Source organism: Rhinolophus sinicus, chromosome 5, assembly GCF_057876585.1.
Source record: "Rhinolophus sinicus isolate RSI-liver-muscle chromosome 5, RSI-T2T, whole genome shotgun sequence".
Taxonomy (NCBI): domain Eukaryota; kingdom Metazoa; phylum Chordata; class Mammalia; order Chiroptera; family Rhinolophidae; genus Rhinolophus; species Rhinolophus sinicus.
The window spans coordinates 77,979,387-77,999,792 of record NC_142505.1 but is presented as its reverse complement, the minus strand read 5'-3'; the positions used below and the strand labels follow the sequence as shown (position 1 = coordinate 77,999,792).

Genomic DNA, 20,406 nt, shown 5'->3' with positions numbered 1-20,406 from the left:
CTGCCTGGTGGGTGAAGAAATGAAGTACAGCCTCCATTGTCCTCATCTATAAAAATGAGTAAATACCACCTTCCAAGATGAGAACAGTGAGCCACACTTACTGTGGCTGACAAGACAAGGGCTCCCGCAGCAGGGTCCGTCTCCAGCTGCCCTGGGCAGGTTCTGAGGGCAGCAGCCAGGCAGCTATTACCCACCAGTTTCCTTAGACATGCAGAGCTTCACCTCAATGACCAGAGGCCTGTGCTGGCCATGTGGGTTTCCTTACCAAGACCCCAGGGCTCCTTACCCAGCAGGTATGTCTGCCAGGCCAGTACACCTTCCCAGCACTAATATTTACTTAGGATTTACAGAGAAGGGAAAAACACAAAGTGCCTCAAAGCACTCTGCAGAGGAGAAGGGACCACGAAACCCTAGGGGCCCAGTGGGAACTCCCATAGCTGGCCCTGAGCTAACCCAGGATCTACCGAGGACTGCCCTTACTAAGCCCATGAGCCACGGCTGAGGCCAGGCCCGACACACTATGGGCACCTCTCTACCTCCCAGCTTTACTCGGCAGGAACTCTCAGCATCCCCCATTGAACAGCTGAGAAAACGAGGCTCACAATGGTGAGGGGGCAGAGCTGGGATTCCCACCCAGTCTGACTCCAGACGAGCCATGAGTGCTAAACAGAATCCAGGCCAAACGTGAACACACAGAACATCTCATGTCCCCAAGTTCTACCCTGCTCGGCCCTGAGAGTAGGGCTGGAGTGCGGGGGGGGGGGGGGGGGGGGGGGGTGGCCAGCCTGGAGTGAGGCACTAGAGGTGCAGGTTCCCAAACCACCCTCACAACTCTGCACAAAACACACTCCCATCTCCCCACAGGGCGGTCAGCTGAGGAGCCCCAGAAAAAAACGGTAGTCACTTTGCAGCCACCAGTCCTGTGCATCCAGGATTCCTGGCTGAGCTGAAGCAGCCCCATTCCGAGGAAACATCAATATTTCATGGGCAGCTCCCTCCTGGCCTCCAATCGTGTTTTCAATTGTCAAGAAACAATTCAGAATTTCCAACTCAGGGCTAATAGGCTGCCGTCAGCCGGTCAGCCAGAGCAGGCAGGAGTAATTATTTTAAAAGCTTCCGACAAGGCTGTTCAGCACGCTGCCTCCCAAACTGTCTGCGGTAGTGGCTGTGCCCCTTTGGACTCTGAGCACCCTGTCTCCCCTCCCCTCCCCACCCCATGCAGCAAGCAGACATCTGGAAGGCACTGGCTGCAGAGCCTGTGAGGATGGGAGAAACAGACCAGGCTTACAGAAGGGTAAACCGAGGCCCTCTTAGGGGCATGTCTAGAAAGGCAGAGGCCACACGTCTTTCATGTTTCCCACACCAACCTGTGGCCTCCTGTGCTCATGGTGGATGGATGAACTGATAAACAAAGAAAAAGATGGATGGAGTAGCTGAGTGAAGGACGTTGCAATAATCTGCTCCTCTCTCACCTCCTCAAGTCCATCCTCCACTATCCAGGTAGTGACCATTCTAGAATCTACAGCTGACCAGACCTCTCACTGTTTCAACCCTTCATCTGTTCCTCTTTGCCTTCAGGATAATATCCCACCCTCCTAACAAGGATTATGAAGCCCTGTGGTAGCTGCTACCCACTCAATTCACCAGCTTCTTCTTCCCCCATCCTCTGCCTTCCCACCTGTCCCAGTGCTATCCCACAGAGGGGTTGGTGGGGGTGGAAAGCTGTTCCAGGCAAACTCAAGGCCTGTATGTCATTCAGGGCCCTTCCACACCAGGCTTCGGATTTCCTCTCCAGCACTGTGCTCCAAACACGTTTATGGGTTGGTGCGCCTGCCTCCTTGATTCAACCCAAATGAGCAGGAGCCAACTGTCTTTGTATCTCTGCCATCACAGGCACAGAATATGTGCTCTCTAAACTTTTGCTGACCTGAAAGAGGCCAGTCCAGGAAGGTCCCAAACCAGGGCTCTTTCCACTATTTCATGCAGATGCTGATAGGTCTGCAATGAAAAAAATTACTTGAGATATCCAAATGGTTTCTATTTTTGCTCTGGCTGCCAGGAAGCTCAGAGTGCAATATAGTAATGCTAAAATAAATTACTATCTTATCTGATCATAAGGATTCTTCTCTAACTTTAGAGCCTCTAACTTGCTCCTCACAGATGACAAAGGGAACACAAATAGAGGCCCCCCTCGCTCTGTGGATTCGCCCCTGTATGTGAGTCAACAGACTCTGAGCCACCTCTCAGACTTGCCGGTAGCCCTCCAACCCTCCCACAGATGAGCGCAGGAACAATCCTGATGGACTTCAGACTCTCTCAACAGAGCCAATGCCTCCCCATCACATTGGAGTGGACGCCCTACCGACCATCAGCAGTCCTAAGAGAACCTTCACAGGGAAGGGACTTCTTTGCAAACCAACCCATTCTCTGCCACCTGCAGCTCAGAGACCTTGTTCCAGGACAGCAGCCAGTATTCTTCGGGGAGTGTGGTAAGTATTTCTTAAGACGGTGGAGCTCCCCTTTCACCCTTCTGGGGTGGAGCCTGTGACCGTAACCTGGCCATCTGCAGTCCTGAGCCACTCTTCCCCAAAAAGTGATTGGTTCAGCAGTGGGCATGTGAGCTGCACCTAACCAGTCAGCAAAACCAAATCCCTCCCCCCCCACCCCCCAGGGAGTGTCCTATGGTTGGCAAGAGAGGCTCGGCCCCGCTCTCAAGCTTATAAAGTGGTAGGTGGGTAACAGGTTTTAATCAATGATTACACAAATATTGATTTCAATACTATGGCTATAAGAGCTATGACGGGAAAGGACACACTCCCTACTTTTACTGAATATTGAGATAAGAAACACTGCTCGAAGAATTGTTATGCCTCTCTATGTAACTATGGCTGAGGACATTTGCCCATTATGTTTACTACGACCCACGTGACAAATGCATCTCAGAGTTCTGTACTAGGGAGAACAACTTTTGGTTAGAGGAAGCATGTCAGTTTGGAAGGAAAGACAAAGCAAATGTGTCAGCCAGTTTTGCTGCCCTTTTTTGATTAGGTACCTGGAAGCTAAAGTGATATTCAGACTGTGTTACTGCTGTTCCTGGTGGTTCCAGCTCCAACCTTCCTCTCTCTGACTGATTCCTCTTCCTTTGCCAAGATGGCAAAACCTAAAGAGAAATTGTGAAAAATTACTTTTCAAAGAAGTGAAAATAAGGTAATAAAAAACATGTTTTGACCCACCTCAGTTCACCAAGAATTTCCAGGCCTTCACGCGCTGGTCCCACCCCAACAGCTTGCCCAGCTTCCCTGGTCTGAAACTTGCTAGTAGCTAAGCAGGGGATGAGGGGTTGGCCTACTAAATCAAAGAAGGGGGCTGCTGCTGCCTGACTCAACCAACATGACCACCATGGGGAAAGGAGGAAACAAAACTGTGAGCAAACTGTTTTGAAGAGCAAAGCAACCTGGCAGCTATCAGTATGAACATTCATCCTGGCTGCCCACCCCCACATAGGGCCGCACCCCTCACCTCCATCATCTCATAGATTTCTCTATGCTGTGGAAACTCTTATTATTCTCCCATTTCACAGGTAGGGAAGCTGAGGCTGGGAGAGTTTACGTGATTTGCCCAAGGCCACAGAGCTAGTAAAAGACACAGACAAGATTCCAACTCTGGCCATCAGGTCTCAGAGGCAGCTTTTTGGCACCACAGGCTCTGCCTGGGAACAAAAGCATGCAGAGAATCACACACACATGCCCAGTCACCACTGGGAAGACAACCAGGAAAATTACCAGTGTGCAGGGGTAAGAAGGTACAGTTTCCTAATACAAGCGCCAGAGTGAAAGTGTGATGCTTGTTGGGCCCTCCATACACAGTAAGGGTTCAGTTGCACTTGTCGGAAGAGGCCTGGGAGCCTGGGGTGTGGGGAGAAAGGCTGCCTGAGACAAGGTCGGAAGAGTCTCAGCTTAGCAGCCCTGGGCCAGACCCGCCAACAGACCAGTTTCCCACATAAAACAGCCTCCGTAGCAGCAGGAGAAGCAGAGGCTAGAATTCCTGAAGTGCAAGCTCCAAGCTTGTGTTTCTGCCACCCCGGGACCAGGTCTGAAATCACGGGTGTCAAGGACTCAGCTCTTAACCCTTCCAGTCTTGTGTGCACCAAGCCCCACACACCCACCAGAGAGGTGTTCCCACTGTTGAGAGTTGAAGGGACGCTGTGGATTACCCAAACAGCAGGACAGGGTGCAGGGGCCAACCCTCGACCTGAGCGCCAAAGCCTCTGCGAGCTTGGGTCAGGCAGGCTTCTGCTTTGGCTGTCGGGAGGGGGTCCTGGGTTGTCCTGTTCCCTGGCCAGGTGGCCCTGGAGGCGTGGGTGAGCAGGGCACTGGGGCGGGCATGGGGGCCGTGGCCTCTCACAGCAGCTGTTGGTGAGAACCAGGCAAGGAGGCGCCACCGCTGACGGCACCTCATGAAACATTGATGCCCGGCCGCCGCACTGCCATCTCCCGGCACCTTGAGCCAAAGCTGCAGCCCTGGAGCACCGCAGCCTTCGGCGGGCAGGCCCCACACTCCTGAACCTGAAGGTCATCGTCCCCTGACAGTCTGACGGGCAGACGCACTGTCCCATCCCAGGGCCCAGGCTCACACTGGGCACTTGGGGGAAGCAGGGGCCTGTTCCACGGCTTGCTTCCCCCACAAGGCTTTCCGCGGGTTATCTGGCCATAGGCAGCACTGGAGAACCTGGTCGCCTGGGGAGCACCCAGTCCCCCTCATTCCCGCCCGTCTCCCAATGGCCACCAGCCAGGGACAGGACAACCCGGCCACATGGATTGCATCCTCTCCAGTGTGAGGGCCTGCGAGCAGGGCGACCGCTGGAGGGTGTGGAGAGGGGCTGGACAAGGGGTTACAGAAGCGTCTGTCCTTGTGGGGTAGGTCTCCCCTTTCCTCCTCAGCCCAACCCCTGAGAGGAGGATGTGGGAGGGGGGCAATCCTCCTAGAAGGGCAGGTCGGGCAGTTGCCCCTCCCCAGTCACACACACACACACACACACACACACACACACACACACACCCTGGGGTCTGTCCTCAAACCTCCTTGGTAGCCAAGCTCTGCTCCGAGGACTCTCCCTGCCAACTTGCAAGACCAGCTCCCTCCCGCAGAAAGGGGAAAAGGTCGAATCGCAAAACCCGGCTTGACCGTCACCTGGCAGGACCCTGGGAAACTCCGACCAGACCCGGACTAAACGTTGGTCGGGCTCGGCCCCTCACGTGCCAGGTGGGAAACTGAGCCTAAGGGAGAGAAAGTACGCGGGGCCTGGCCAGGACTCGCCGTGGCTTCGTCCGCATGCGGCCGGGCCCCTCCTCCATGAACGCTGTCCTGTGCTGCGTTCCCCGTCCTCGGGCCCCGGCCATCAGCCACGCCGACGACCCCTGCCTGCGCCTCGAGGGAGGCCCGGACCCCTAGCCAGCCGGACTGCGCGCCGCCCCCTCCCCGCTGGTCCAAGCAAGAGCCTCGCTTCCCCTCCCCCCTTCCCGCCTCCCAGGCCCGTGTCCCCGCCTTCCCCGCAGGCGACGGGTGGCGGCGGCAGGAGGAGCGGGCCCTGCCGAGGCAGCCCGGACCTTGCTCACTGGGATGTAGCGAACCAGCGGGGACCAAAGCTGCGCGCACAGCCGGAGACGCAGCTGGATCCGGGGCCCGGCCGAAGTCGAAACCTAAGCCGGAGTCCGTGGCGAGCGAGCCCGGAGCCGACGAGCCGCACACGCAGCGCAGCCCGGGTGGGGTAAGAGTCGTTGGGCTAGGGGCGCCGGGTCTCCGCAGTGTTGGGGCGCAGGGAGGTGGTGGCCGAGTTCCGTGCTGTTTCCTCCGGGAGTATGTAGGGACCAGCCAGTAGAGCGGGACTAAGCACATCGCGCGGAAGGCCAGGGTCCATCGAGGCAGCGCCAGGAGCTCGCTCCTACGCCAGCGCACGGTCACAGCTGCCATCACCGGGCGCTACCTCACCTAACCGGTGGGCACACCCCACGTTTCAGCCCCGGGTAACCCAAAAGGGCAGCAGGCTCAGGGGCGCGGGCCCCAGCCCTGCGAAGGGCATAGCCTTGCATGCCTTTCACAGCCCCTCGTGGCTGCGCGGGCCGCAAGGTACCTCCGGGAGAAAGGGCCGGTGACAGGGCCACCCGCCGCTCCCCGTTGCGCCCGGGAAAGCGGGCCCCAACACGAGCGGAAGCGCTGGCCCCTCTGCACGCCGAGGAACTTCGGCCTTAGCTTCGTGTCAAGAGGGTATTTTTCCTAAACGAAACCGCTTCATTCGTTCGCTCGTTCGTTCCGGCAGCTATGCCGCAGAAAAGTCTCAGACACGGGCCGCAGTCCCGGCGCTCTTCGCCGAGGACCCCGACGTCCCACCGCAGTGCTGGAGGCGCCCCAATCCCCGGCGGCCTGCCTCACCGGCAAGGGTCGGGCTTTTGCTTACCCTAAGAGAAACCCCAAATGCTCTTCGCAAATCCAATAAAGACATTCCCGCGGCTTCTTCAGGGTGCAGTTGTTGACACAGGGTGCCTAAGCACGCAGCCGCTTCTCCAGACCCGGGTCCGGAATTCTGAAATTGACCAGCCTTCTGAATCTAAGCGATTCCGGCCGAGCTAAAGCAAGGGCCCCGCGGGCGGCATCGCAGAAATGGGGATCCCAGGCTGGAATCCTTGTTCCGAGGTTTTCCGATTTAGGGATTCCCTTAATCTAAACTATCTGAGTCCACTTTTCCGAGAAACTAAGGCTCGGGTATTCTCTTGGCATTCCCAGTGGTCTCTGACAGCCACCAGGGCCAGAGGGAAGGCAACCGCAGGCTGCTGTCCACTTGGTCAAGGACACAGGTGGGGTGATGGCAAAAGCTACAGGCAGCAGGGGCAGCAGCACAGGAGGGGACTTGCTGGCCCCTGCCCTTCCCTCACTGCTTTGGGACTCCTCATCTCGACTCAGAAAAGTTAAAAAGGTGGACTGGGACATGGAGACCAGGCTACCTGGATTCTAGGACACAGGTGGTATTTGCTGACCTTCAAGCTAGGCTCAGAGTGCCTTCCTCTGAGGAAAGCGGCTGCTGGGAAGAGGAGACCGTGGTAGCAAAAGCTGACCCTCTGCTCCCCAGGTGTGTGACCAGCCCCTGCCACTTCCCTAGCCTTCTCTTCCTATCAGCTCAGCTGTTTTTGGGAACCAGATAGCGACCACTGGACTGGGGTGAGCTGTGAGCCCAGAGAGCGATGGGCCCTTACCAGCTGCTGACTGAGAGTTCTGAGTTCCGTGCTCCCATCTCCGCCCCATTTAGCCACCCTGGCTGAATACTTCCCAGCTCTTTCCCCGCCAGGACAGGCTGGGGAACCCCAACTGACAGGAAGTTTCAGGCTGGGGTCCTCTGAAGCCTAAGGAATCCAGTAAGATTGTTCCCAGCCTCTACCTGAGTACCTCTTTTCCCCTCACCCAGTAATTGCTTCTATTCAAAGAAACAAAAGCTTTTTTATTGGGGAGGGGGTCTTAAAACCAGGCGGAAGGCAGTAGGTGGTCCCCGTCTGCACTCCCAAAACTGGGTTTTCTAGTTTGAAGTTCCCCACGGCCTAAGAGGCTTAGGGCTGGAATGTCCCAGAGTCACGGATGGCCCCAGCGGGCGTGGGGGTGGGGGGCAAGCCATGGCACATTCCTTCCCTTTTCCTAAAATCCCTTGATTCTGGTGCAGAGATTAGGGCGGAGTACCCTCATGAGTGGGTGGAAGGATGCCCTCCATGAGGACCCTCCAACCACCCTTCCCAAATAAAATTACGAAAGCATTCTTGGACACAGAGTCTGTTTTGAGTGAGACCAGCCTCAGGAAGGGTCCCTGTGGTGACCGCTTCAACCCCCACAACAGCGCAGGCTCCTCTCTGATCAGCCCAGCCGGGACTCTAAGCCCCAAATTTCCTGAGAGTCACAAAATCATCGCTAACTCTGTGTGGCCTGGAGCAACGGAGACTAGGGCACATGGTTCCAGCCCCAGTAAGCCCCCTTCCCTCCTCTCCACATGTCCCATCATCAAGTGGGCTGGAGGCTGAAGCAGAAGGCAGGGATTGCTGTGTCCCATGTGAGACATGGGAACTGAGGCACAGTGCAGGTCAAACCTTGCCCAAGGTCACACAGCAAAGCCAGGGGAATACTGGACCCCTACTTTTACTCCTGAAAGAGAGCTGCCTCCTGTTCTGTGTGTTTGTGAGTCTGTGAGAGTGCAAGAAGCCCCTATCCTACCTGGGACGGTGGCCAGTGGAGGGTATGGCTGGGGAAGAAGAGAGAGTGCCCTGGTCCCTTCTCCAGCCAACACCCAGGATCAGGCCAGGGCCTCCTTTTTATCCATTTCCTCCCCGTGCCGCCCCCACCCCATTCAGCACTACCTGGGTCCAGCAGAACAGACTCCCCAGGGAAGTTCCCAATAGTGTCAGCCCCTCTCTAGGGCTCAGGGCCCCTGGAGATATGGAGCTTCACCTTCAATAGCCTGAGGGCCTTTCCATCCACACAGCAGGCGTCAAGACTTCCAAATATAGGGAGTATTGTGACTGCCTGGGTCATTATCGGAGGCTTGGGGCCAGCGGGGCACACAGCAGGTGCTCAATCACTGCATCAAATGGATCAATGATGAGGGAGGCAAGCCCCTCAGACTGAATAGCTAGACCTGCAGAGTCATAAAAGAGTCCCCATCCATGGAAGTCCTGACCCTTTAGAGCCTCTGGGGAGTGAAGAGCTGTGACCCTCAGCCTCTGGGTGCCCACAGGTGTACCATTCATTCCAGGTCCTGGGACCCAGTGTCCTTGGCCTGACACTTGGCAGGCTTAGAACACATCTCCTATCCCCGACCGGCCAGATTTTGTGCCAAACATCACCAGTGTCCTGGGACCCAGAGTCCTGGCTGTGTGTACATGTGTGACTGTCCTCAGCACTCCCACGTGTGGGTGCAGTATGTGTGTCTCTGTGCACACAGCACACCTGTGTGGCTATGCAGTCTGTGGATGTGTGTGCGCATGCTCCCATGTCCTGTCTGTACCCAACAAGCTGGGTGGCAGGCTGTCCTGTGGGCATAAGGGAGCTATATGAATGGTAGTGTGTGGACGGGCACTCCTTGGTGTTCTGCAGCAGCTGGATCCCTCCTTGAAAGGAGACATCTGCTGCTTCAGGAGACTCAGTCAAAAAAAAAAAAAAATGTGGTAAGGAGGGGGCTGATGGCAAATGCTGGGCCACCGTACTTCACATTGTGCCCCTTCCACCTCCCTCCACACACACCAAGACTATTTTCATCCTGGGGGTCTCAGCTTAAGAGAAACTTCCCTTTGGGAGGAAAGGGCAGGAGTCACTGAGCCTCCCCCAGCCAAATTCCTGGATGCAGCCTCAGCCTCAGCCCCTGCCCTCTGCGCTCACAGGCACCAAGTGAGAGTGGGCCAGGCCCAGAGGGTGGGCCTTGGGCAGAGGCAGAGGCAGTGAGAGATAGGTCTGGTTCCAGCCTGCGCCTGCCCCTGCCCCCCACAGTCCTCACTGAGGTGCTCAGCCTGAGGCATCCCTCTGATGGGGAGCCAGGGTGAGGGCTCAGGGCAGAGCATCACGATGCTGACAGCCCAGCAGAGACCTCCAGAAAGAGACGAGGATGCACTGGGACCTGGGGGGGCCCTGGGCCTAGAGAGTAGGGCAGTGCTGCTCCTATCTGGTGGAACTGGTCAGCAGGTGAGGAGCAGAGGGCAGTCTGGGGTTCAGGGTCGCACCCTACCACCCCAGCCGTCACCTATTTGCTTAAGACTTTGAGGTCTCAGGGCCAGTTAACAATTGTTGAGCAAAATCCTTCAACAAACTTAACTGAAGTAGGAGGACTGGAGGGAATCGTTCTTAGGGGTGGGGAGGGAAATGTCTTTGCTTGTGCCCAGGAGAGAAGCTCCACCGTAGGCTTCCTGGGCTGCAGGCCCAGGTTGGGAAATTGCAGTCACCTGGCCTGCCAGGCCTGTGCCTGCTGCTCTGGGAAGCCCAAGTGGAGGCCCCAGGCCGCTACAAACCTGCCCTGAAGGGGGCAGAGGCCCACCCCGTGGCTGCCAAGGCCCCGGCCTGGCCCATTTGGCCACTTAAAGGTACAAAACGAGAAGAGAGCCTTACAGAAAAGGCTGCGGGGCCTGGCGGGGCTCTTGGGGTCTCCTGCTGCACTCGCCAGAGGCCTGGAGCCAACAGAAACGTTTCATCTGATTAGAAGCCATCAGTTCTATCCCAATCCCGGAAAATTGACTGCGGTGCAGAGGCGGGGGCCTGAGAAGCAGCCTTGGGGGAGAGGGTCCAAGCTAATTAGGAGGCAGCATCCGGGGGCCCATTAGAGCACAGGCTGCTGTCACTCAGCCGGGCTCAGGTCCCGGGAGAAGTGGCCGAGGAAGGAGGGGCCAGCGGCCCCTCAACGAGGACACAGCTAGGAGCTGGCAGTACGCCCTGGGCTCTGCCCCTGCCCTGCGCTGGCTCGGAGGTGCCCGCTCGGTATGATCCTGCTCTGTGAGATCCTACTCCGTGAACATTCACTCATTCTGGGCTGTTCTCGCACGGGGCTGGTGACTTCGAGGCGGCCCAGACAGGAGTTGATCCTGAGCGAAACAAGTCATTTGGGGCTTGAGGTGGGCACGAGCTGCGCGGGGCTTGCAGGCCAGACGCGTTTCTTTTGTGCGGCTGAGGGAGAACTCGGTGTGTCACCGGGGAAGGAGGGAGAGGCGCGGCGAGGCCGGGTGGGGGAGAAAGGGGGCGGGGAGGCGGCGGGAAGGTGCCTGCGGAGGAGGAGGGCGCGGGCGAGGCCAGGAGGGAGGGAGGGCAGCAGAGAGGGCGCGGCGGCGCGGGCAGCTCGGGGCTGGATTCCGCCCGCGCTCCCTCGCTCGCTCTCTCGCTCGCTCCCTCCTCCCCAGCCCCCTCCCACCCAGGCCCACCCCACCCACCACCCCTGGCGCAGGGACTGCTGGAACCTGGCGGTGCGCGCTGTCGCTTTAAGACAGACTCTGCCGGCGCGGTCCCGAGCCTTAGAAACCGGCCCCGGATCGGGAGCCGGGGCCGGGCGGGCGGCTGAGGCCCGAGCGGCGGGAGCGCAGCGCGGAGCGCGAAGTCGGGCGCGAGAAACCGCTGCTGCTACCGCCCGCCTGGCCCCGCAACCCCGGGCGGTCCATGGGGCGGGCGCGGCGTCGTTGCGGGCGCGGGCAGCCCGGCGGGGCTGCCGCTTAGGCGCTGCGCTCTTGTCCCCGCAGGTCGCAGCCAGGGCGGCCGGGCGCGCCCAGCCCCGGTCCCTGGAGGGCCCGCCGCGGTCCACGCCTCCATGGACGCCTTCAAGGGCGGCATGAGCCTGGAGCGGCTACCGGAGGGGCTCCGGCCGCCGCCGCCGCCGCACGACATGGGACCTGCCTTCCACTTGGCCCGCGCAGCCGACCCCCGCGAGCCGCTGGAGAACTCCGCCAGCGAATCGTCCGACACGGAGCTGCCAGGTAAGCGCCGCTCCCCCGCGAGGCGCGCACAGAGCATGCTGGGGCGCAGGGCGCGGGCAGTCGGGAGCGGGGCCTGGTGTCCGCGCCGCGCAGTCAAGCTCTCTGTACGCCCCAGGAGCGTCAGGACCTTTCCTTTTCCCATTCTCCATCTGACGGTGAACGCAGAAATTTACGCGCTTTATGAAGCGGTCATTTAGTGCTTTACGAAGGCACTTCCACGCGGTCCCCACGCGCCAAGAGACCGGCAGCTGCACGAACCTACAACCGAGGGGCAGACTGACAGCACCTCTTGATCAGGAGCAAATAGAACAGGGAAAAAATAGGGTTTGTGCAATTGGGTGCCAGAGGGCCGCTCAGACGGAAGGACAGGAACAGATTGAGAAGGGAATGGGGCAGCGTGCAAGAGAAAGTGCCCAGAGAGACAGAAAGGGAGACAGACACGCCGACAGACAGCGGGTGACAGATTGGGAGGGACAGACGGAAGAGAAGAAGTGGCAGGAAAAGTCAGAAAAGCAAACGGGGGAGAGAGGAAAAAACCTCAAGGAAAAGTAAGGCTTGCAGACCGAGGACTGCAAGGGCAAGGGGGGCAAGGGGCGCGGCCAGCTCCGGGCAGGACCCCCTGATCCAGCCGCAGCGGTCAGGCCGCGCAGCCAGGGCTCTGACTCGGCTTCGGCAAGTCTCCCTCCGCGCTGCCTTATTGTATGAGCTCAAGCTTTTCTCCCCCGCACCAGCTAGGTAGCGAGGTGGGCTGCACGGGCAGTGGCGCGGCTGATCCCCAGCCCGGCCTCAAGGGTCCCTATCAGCTCCCGCGCTTGCCACCTAACTCGGCGCCGCCGCCGAGCTCCCCACTCCCCGGGCCGTGGGCTCCATTAATACGTTCATTTTTTTAATGCACCGCCGAGTGTTTCTCTAAACGTTTTTAATCTCCGTTTGTTTTGTTTTGCATCCCTAAAGTGACTTTCTCTGAAAGGTTTTGTTTGCTTGGTTAAAAAGCAATCAACGCTGGACTGTACTTTTGTTTTCAAAAGTTTTAAGCGTGGCCTTTGCTTGTTTTTTATTTATAAAACGCAATCTATATATATAAAGTCTATATATATAGATTGCTTTTTAAAACTCAGTCTATGAGAATAAATTTAAATTTTTAGCTGCATTTTCGACATAGAAAGACTTACTAACTAGGTATATTTCTCTGGAATTTAAAATATTTACATGCAACATTATTCTTCGGGAGATTTTTAAAAAGTCAATCCAAAATGGCGCATTTCTCAGGGAGTTTCTCAAAATCCATTTACAGTGGTGTTATTTTGGTAATTTAAGTTATCTAACTATACTGTTGTATTTCCCTGGATTTAAAAATTACCTCTAGGACATTATTGAGAAGGGGTTAAAAAGCTATTTACTTTTTTTGTTTTAATCCCAGAAAAGTAAATGCCTGTGTCTGCCTGGAGTTTATACACATACAGCACTGTATTTAGTTAGCGGTGTGTTTTTGGCTACTTAATTTGCATCTGCTTTGTGTTTCTACTTGCTTTTTCTATGCTTTTGTGACCTTTTCTATACTTTTAGGCATGGAGCTGTGAGTTTTTCTGGGCTTCTGTGTTTTGTTTTTAAAGTTCTTTCTTTTTTATGTTTCAATGTTTCTATGACTGCATTGTTTTGTGTAGCTTCAAAGGACAGAGGCTAGAACCCAGGTCACCTAGACAGTCTGTCCCTCTGGGCTGCCTGGGCTGGAGAAATTTGCTGGGCCTTGGGACTCAAGGCTTGGAGCTGAGGCAGAGAAACCGGCTGTGTGCTGCCTGCCCAGTGGGGCTCCCACACTATCCTGGGGAGAAGAAAGTAGAAGGGGTGCAGGCCACACTGCCTGGCTCTTGCTCCAACCGACCCGCTAGCTTCAGGCTAGAAAGATTTGATCCGCGTTCAGAAAAGCAGAGACCCCCTCAGATTTAGTCGGGCTCTTCAAAAATGTACCCTTGTGAGTGACATTAGCAGTACGGCTCATGCTTGAGTGCAGCTGCAAGAACAGGCCCTGCCCCGCCAGGAACTTAGGCCCACAGCTCCCGCTCCTGGTCTCTTCCCCCGGCCACGCCAAACCAGAGGTGACTACTGACAAACAGGCATCCAGCGATCTCGTCCCAATAGGGACAATTCCAGGGCCCCTGTGAGAGGGAGGGCTGCCGGCGCTGCTGGTCGGCAGTTCGGTGGATCCGGGACGGGGTACAAAAGGGCATAAGCCCGAGGTGACCGGAGCCCCGTCCTGCCTGCTTCAGAGAAGGAGCGCAGCGGGGAACCCAAGGGGCCGGAGGATAGCGTTGCGGGCGGCGCGGGCTGCGGTGGTGCAGAGGACCCCGCCAAGAAGAAGAAGCAGCGGCGGCAACGCACACACTTCACAAGCCAGCAGCTGCAAGAGCTGGAGGCCACGTTCCAGAGGAACCGCTACCCCGACATGAGCATGCGGGAAGAGATCGCTGTGTGGACCAACCTCACCGAGCCGCGCGTGAGGGTGAGCCCGGGGCGCGCGCCAAAGGGGACCCGTGCAGACGGCTGCCGGCCACTTGCGCGCAGCACTCGAAATCTTAGACCCGCGCCCAGACTTTCACTCCTTTCCACCATTCAGACCTGCTCCCTTCCTCCACCGTGGGAGATTCCACCTTAGCCCTGGGTCTCGCCTGTGGCTGCCAGGCCCTTTGGCCGCTAGCATCCTGGGCTGCTGCTGCCCCTCCGGCCCCATGGACCCGCATACTACCTGACTTTCGGGCTCTACCACAGCCCCAACCCAAAGACCTGTGGCCCAAGGAGACTTTCTCATGACCTGTAGGGCCCAGGGCCCAGTCGGATGGGGCCACCCTAGATAGCGCAGAGCACTCCCCGCTGCTGGGGACCTCGGGGCTGATGGCGCCTTCCCCTGAAAACGAAAGGGAAAGGCAGGTCCTGCCTAGCAGCCTGGGAGAGGCCTGAAAGGTGGCTAGGCTTGGGGGTCTCAAAGCTTCCTGGAGCAGTGGTCCATCCGTAGCCGGCTTCTCCAAAATTTCTGGAATTCTCCACCTGACTCATCCCCAGCCATTCAGCCAGTCAATAGCTAGGCCCTTTCCCTAATTCCTAGGGCTGGGTCCGGTGAGGGGGGCAGCTCTGGTGGATGAGTGACCTTCAGGTCGAGTCCCCTTGGACACATAAGGTCTCCGACCAAGATCAGAAAGCACCCTCTCTCTCTTCACCCTTTAGTTCCCCAAAAAGCAAGATTTTCCTGCCAGAGCAGCAAGAGAATCATTTCTTCTCTGGTGCACAAATATTTAATTAGATATTGGGAGCACGTCCCAAGCCAGACCAAAGTCCTACCTGGACTCCCTGCTGTAACCCCATCTCTCACTCCTCCCCATTCAGGCCGGCCAGCCCGATGGGACACGAGTGAAGACAGCACTCAGTAATCCTGAACTCACTAATCCTTCCCAGGTTTATGGTGGGGTAGGGTTGGAATCAGGCAATGTCAGTGCTGGAAACTGGAGATGGCTGAGATGCAGGGTCGAACAAGTAGCTGAGGAAACAGCCCAGGGCTGGAGGAGGGCTGGGGAGGGTAGAGGGCACGCAGTGGGAGGATAGGTGAGGGTTGGCAAAGAACAGGAGGGGGGAAAGAAGAGGTTCCTACTAAATTTTGTGGGAGAAAGTGGAGAGGGAGATTAGAGAGAAACTAGTAAGAACTGAAAGGAAATTAAATATTTGCAGAGAAACATATTTGGCATATACTAGGCGGCAGGAAAGAAATTAAATATTTAAGGGAGAAGCAAAAGGATCGAGTATTTGAGAAAAATAAAGAATCAACTATTTAAGAGAAACAGTGAAGATCACATATTTGGAAAGAAGGGAAAACTATAAATATTTAGGCAAGAATCTAAAGGATTGAAATGGGTGAAGAAAATGGACTGTTTGAGGGAGAAGAAAGCGGTTCAGATAGTGAGGTGGACTAAACGAAAATAAACATTGGGGCAGAAATGAGAATATTAAATATTGTCAGTAAAGATGGAAACAGACCATTTGAGGAATGAAAAACAGACTGAAGAATGGGGGAAGTAGAACGATCCTGTTTCAGGGAAGAAAAATGGCTTTCGTATTCGGGGGAGAAGAAAAAGGATGGTATATTTAGGAGATAGATGGGGACCCGTTTGCGAGAGAAGGCTATCGCTGGACTGGTTGAGCGAGGAAGAAAGAAAACGAATATTTGTTAGAACAAAGGAGGATCCGTATTAGGAGAAGAAAACAGATTTAATTTGGGGCAGAGGATACAGATCAGGAAAGGGAAGAGACTACTGTTTTCAGGAGACAGGGAAGGAACCATTATGGAGAGAAGGCAGAGGTGGAATTATGGAAGTAAAGAAACGCTCTTCGGACCGAAGGAAGCGAAGTGGAGGGCTGGGGGTGGGGGATGGAGGTGAAGGGGCCTTCCCGCCCGCCGCAGCTCTGACCCTTGTCCTGTCCCCCTCCCCCAGGTCTGGTTCAAGAACCGGCGAGCAAAGTGGCGGAAGCGCGAGCGTAACCAGCAGCTGGACCTGTGTAAGGGCGGCTACGTGCCGCAGTTCAGCGGCCTGGTGCAGCCCTACGAGGACGTGTACGCCGCCGGCTACTCCTACAACAACTGGGCCGCCAAGAGCCTGGCGCCAGCGCCGCTCTCCACCAAGAGCTTCACCTTCTTCAACTCCATGAGCCCGCTGTCGTCACAGTCCATGTTCTCGGCACCGAGCTCCATATCCTCCATGACCATGCCGTCTAGCATGGGCCCGGGAGCCGTACCCGGCATGCCCAACTCGGGCCTCAACAACATCAACAACCTCACCGGCTCCTCGCTTAACTCGGCCATGTCCCCGGGCGCCTGCCCGTATGGCACACCCGCCTCGCCCTACAGCGTCTACCGGGACACGTGCAACTCGAGCCTAGCCAGCCTGCGGCTCAAGTCCAAGCAGCACTCGTCGTTCGGCTACGGCGGCCTGCAAGGCCCGGCCTCGGGCCTCAACGCCTGCCAGTACAACAGCTGACCGCCCAGCCCGGCCACGCGTGCCGCACGGTGCGGGGGCGGAGGACGCACGCGGGGCCTCGGTCGGTCGCCGCGCCCGGGCCTCGCGCCTGCGCAGCCCCCTCCCCCCTCCCTCCGGGTTGGTTTTGTGTTTGCTTTTCCGGACCCCACTCAGCCCTCTAAAACCAGACAAAACAAAAAGACGTCGGAGCGAAGTGCGGCGAAATATCGGATGAGTTGCAATTTCCCTCGGGATGGCGCGGGTGGTGTGTGTGCGCTCCCTCGGGCCTCGGCGGGCCACTCCGCCCGGGGGACGCAGCGCGGGAGGCGAGCGCCGAAGCCCGGCGGCCAGGAGAGGACGCCCTCCTAGCCCGCGTTCCCGACGCTGTGGACCCGGACTGTGCGGCCGCGCCTGTGAACTGGACACGCGGAGCCCAGGAGCCTGGCCCCGGCCGAGCGTACCTTACTTAGCTCTATTCGGATCCGAGTTGGAGCGGGCGTTGGGCCGAGGATGATGGTGTCCAGCCCGGGACAGGGGACTCGCCGAGGAGCCGTTACAGGTCCCGGCGCGACCCCAAGAGCCCTCGCCTACCCCGCGCCCGGGAATCCTATTTTAAGGCTTTGGAGTGGACGCGGCGGGAAGATGGGGGAGGGCTCGTCTCCGAGCACCTCAGGCCCCAGCTTCGTCGCAGGCCCAGGCCCTCAGCTCCGCTCCCGGGTTAGGAGGTGACCCCCTTGTCCCGGCGAAGAGCCCCCTCCTCACCGCCCGCCGCGCAAGAGTCGAGCCGGGAGAGCTCAGGGCGCGGCCAGGGCCCCGCGCCCAATTTGCACACCCGCTCTCCGGCCCGCGCCCCTGTTTACAGCGTCCCTGTGTATGTCGGACTGACTGTACAGAATTATAAATCTGTCTATATCGACTTGTCCATGTACGTCTATTAAAACCATAGTACAAGCGTGCTAACCACTGCCGAGCTCAGGACTGCTTCTTTCGGCTGAGGAGGGAGGCGGGTAGAAAGGGAACTGCGCCACCGAGGGCCCTATAGGAGGGAAGAGCCAAGTAGACCCCGCCTGGGTTCCTACTCCCACTTCCCTACTACCGTTCCTGACCTGTCAGCCCGGCTCCCTTGAGGACGCCGCCTGGCGCTCCTAGCGCCCTCTCCGCGCCGCCGTCCTCCGGCGCTCACCCGCTGGCCGGCTCAGCCTCGGCGCTGTGCGCGGGCTGTCCTAGCCCGGACCTCCCCCCTGCACACCCCGCCCGCGCCGGACTCTGCAGGCTTTTCCCAGGCTGGGGCTGCTGTGACTCTCCAGGCAGCGGCCCTTGCCTGCTGGGAGCAATGGGATGGGGTCCGCTGAGAGTCTCTTTAGATCTGGGGTTGCCTTTTCTCCTATGGGCCCGGTACCGCCACGTTGGAGCCCTGCCCTGGTTTTTCCAGGAGGATGGAGGGTGCTGGATCCGTCAGAGTCTAGCCAGGGCCTCCTTGCACCTTTCAGCCCATCCTACTCAGGAGCATGTGGCTGTGCCATAGAAGGTGTCCACACAGAACTCACTTCTCACTTCCCTTCCATCCCAACTTATTGGAAGCTTCGGCTGCCTCCACCCTCCCCTGGCTTTTGGAAACGACTGAACAAGACCAGCCTGTAAACTGCCTGTAAAATTCTGCTTCCCTTAAGTAAGTCACTTCTAATGGCAAAACAAAATGTTTGCAGCTGCAGCTGGGGAGGAAGAAGGGGTTGGTAATTCTGCTTTAGAATTACCTTATGACAGGGATTGGCGCTGCCCTGGAGCTGGACCCAGGCAAGCCCTCGCTGGGAGAGGGCACAGCTATGGGCTTAGTCATGAGCTAATAGCTGGAGAGCCCTATGCACACGTTGTCAAACCAGGTCAACACTGCCTCTGAGGTCAGGACTGTTGTCCCTATTACACAGATGATGGAACTGAGGCTCCACCACAAGATGCAGCTGGGCCAAGTTCACACAGTCCATAGCCTTTAGATTCCAAAGCCATTTTTCCACTGGTCTTCTCACCTTCAGATGAGGAGTGAGGAAGGGTCCTTCGTGGACGATGGCCCAGCCCGATGCTGTAGTACTTGAAGTGTGGGTTTCTGAGAGGGACTGGGCCAGATACACAGGCTGAAAGGGGGAGGTGGGGGAGGGAAGGCTGGGGCAGGGGGCTGGAGCCAGACCACCCCTCCCCCAACGGCTCCAGTCCAGAGCTCCCACCCCTCACTCTCTGGAAACATAAACACAATCACATCTGGACTCAGAGTGCCTCCCCCAGCCTCACACATCTGCCAAGGCCAAGGGGCCCTGGTCTCAGTTGAGGGCAGGAGGCAGGGGAGACCTAGAAGGAGCTGGGACTGGAGGGAAGTGGGAAACAGAGAAGCTTCTCCTGAAAGTCAGGCTCAGCCCCAGGTGAGAGAGGGGCCCAAGAGGGTCTCTGGTGGAGACTTGGTGTGGCTGTGGGGCCACAGTCTAAACAGCTGCAGATGGGTGGAAGGGCAGAAGCAGTCCCGAAGGGCCCCAACATCCATCAAGTACCATGGCCAACAAGGTGTGTAAGACCCAGCCTTGGGCACCACGCAACTCTTCTGCCCCAGCCGCTGTGTGGCTGGTACAGTCGACAGTACCCAGCCCTTTCCAGCTGCACCAGCTGCAGGACCATCTCTGGAGGAGGACCTGAGGCATATACAGGGCTCCGAAAGCCAAGTCCTCTGAGAAAAGGCAGAAAGTCCTCGTCCTGTTGTGCCTGAGGAAGACCAGGGAGGGGGTGTCATTCATTCAGCCAACATCTACTGTGTTCCTGCCCTTGGTGCTAGGATTGAGCAATGGAAAACAGACACAGTCCCTGCTCTCATGGACAAGTAAACAAACATGTGTGTAATTACAAACTGCGCTGAGTGCTTCTGAAGAAAAAGTGCTGCGAGTAAAAAAATGGGAGTTCTGCTTTAAACAGGGTGGTCAGAGAAGGCTGTTCTAGGGAGGTGGCTCCATTTGTCTTCAGTGGCAAGTGCTGTCATTTATTGAGCCCGTTGGGGGTCCGGGGTCCTGTGCTAAGTGGACACTCATTGATGCACCCCTTTACTTGCACAACAACAGTATGAGGAAGGGTCCTCCTTATCCCCTTTCCCTAATGAGGCCCCAGGCTTAGAGAGGTTGGGTCACTTGCCCAAGGTCACACAGCAGGATGATGGACACGATTCAAACCCGGTCAGTGCCCACTCTACCTTCTTTACTGGGCTGCCCCAGGCCAAGCACCATGGGCAACATGGAGGGGTTGACCTGGAAGAGTTCATGATTCCTGCTAGCAACACAGGACTAGCCCTCAGGAAATAGAAGAGCTGATTTGTTCTTACCTGGTCCTGACAAAGTGAACCCCAAAGAGCTGCTGCACGTTTAGAGAGGCCATGAATTAGGGACAGAAGGGCAAGAGGCTGGTACCCAGCATTTGTCTGCAGGCACTGGGGGGCACCAAAGGAAAATGGGATTAGCCACTGTGCACAAACCCTGAGTGCCTGGTCATTGAGGGAGTGGAACCAGTCACCTCCTTTAGTTTTATGTCCCCGGCCAGACTGCAGGCCTCCCTCAGGTACACCGCATCCAAAGGGGAAGTCACAGCTGGAAGATCTGCCTCAGAAGGGGCATTGCCCAGGGAGTCCAGGGCCTGGAGGGGGCTCTGTGCTGCTCTTCACCTCCCTGTGAGACAGCAGCAGGCACTCGGTCACCAAGACGGCCAGTCTGGGAAATGGGAGTGACGGTGATTTTATGCCCGTTGACCTGCCCATTTCCTGAGCCAGTCACTTGGCTCTGATATCCACAGGAACCTCTGCTGTGGTCTTTGACAGCAAGGGTTTGAGGTCTGGCTCCACCTGAGTTGCCTTGGGCAACAAGTGCCTTAATTAACCTCTCTGAGCCTCTGTTTCCTCTTCCTTA

The 20,406-nt window shown here is 57.2% G+C and overlaps 1 protein-coding gene and 1 long non-coding RNA gene across 2 annotated transcripts in view; one reads left to right on the top strand and one right to left on the bottom strand.

The window, feature by feature from the left end:
* LOC148758275 (uncharacterized) overlaps positions 1-3,160 on the bottom strand; it is a 269,662-nt gene extending 266,502 nt beyond the window's left edge. The window contains exon 1 of the long non-coding RNA XR_016021347.1: positions 3,053-3,160. This is a non-coding gene — a long non-coding RNA (uncharacterized LOC148758275). The remainder of the gene's footprint in view (positions 1-3,052) is intronic.
* A 1,933-nt stretch (positions 3,161-5,093) lies between these two features.
* On the top strand, positions 5,094-17,440 carry PITX1 (paired like homeodomain 1). Its single transcript, XM_019740211.3, has 4 exons — positions 5,094-5,767; positions 11,244-11,477; positions 13,745-13,977; positions 15,956-17,440. The coding sequence occupies exons 2-4, from the start codon at positions 11,312-11,314 to the stop codon at positions 16,496-16,498; spliced, it is 942 nt and encodes a 313-aa protein (XP_019595770.1). The 5' UTR covers positions 5,094-5,767; positions 11,244-11,311; the 3' UTR covers positions 16,499-17,440.
* The last annotated feature ends 2,966 nt before the right edge of the window (positions 17,441-20,406 follow it).

Excerpts from the sequence above, each read along its gene's own strand:
- PITX1 (XM_019740211.3), top strand. The coding sequence starts at position 11,312 with ATGGACGCCTTCAAGGGCGGCATGAGCCTGGAGCGGCTACCGGAGGGG. Across the intron at positions 11,478-13,744 it reads GTCCGACACGGAGCTGCCAG|AGAAGGAGCGCAGCGGGGAA; the intron begins GTAAGCGCCGCT and ends TGCCTGCTTCAG. Across the intron at positions 13,978-15,955 it reads TCACCGAGCCGCGCGTGAGG|GTCTGGTTCAAGAACCGGCG; the intron begins GTGAGCCCGGGG and ends CCCCTCCCCCAG.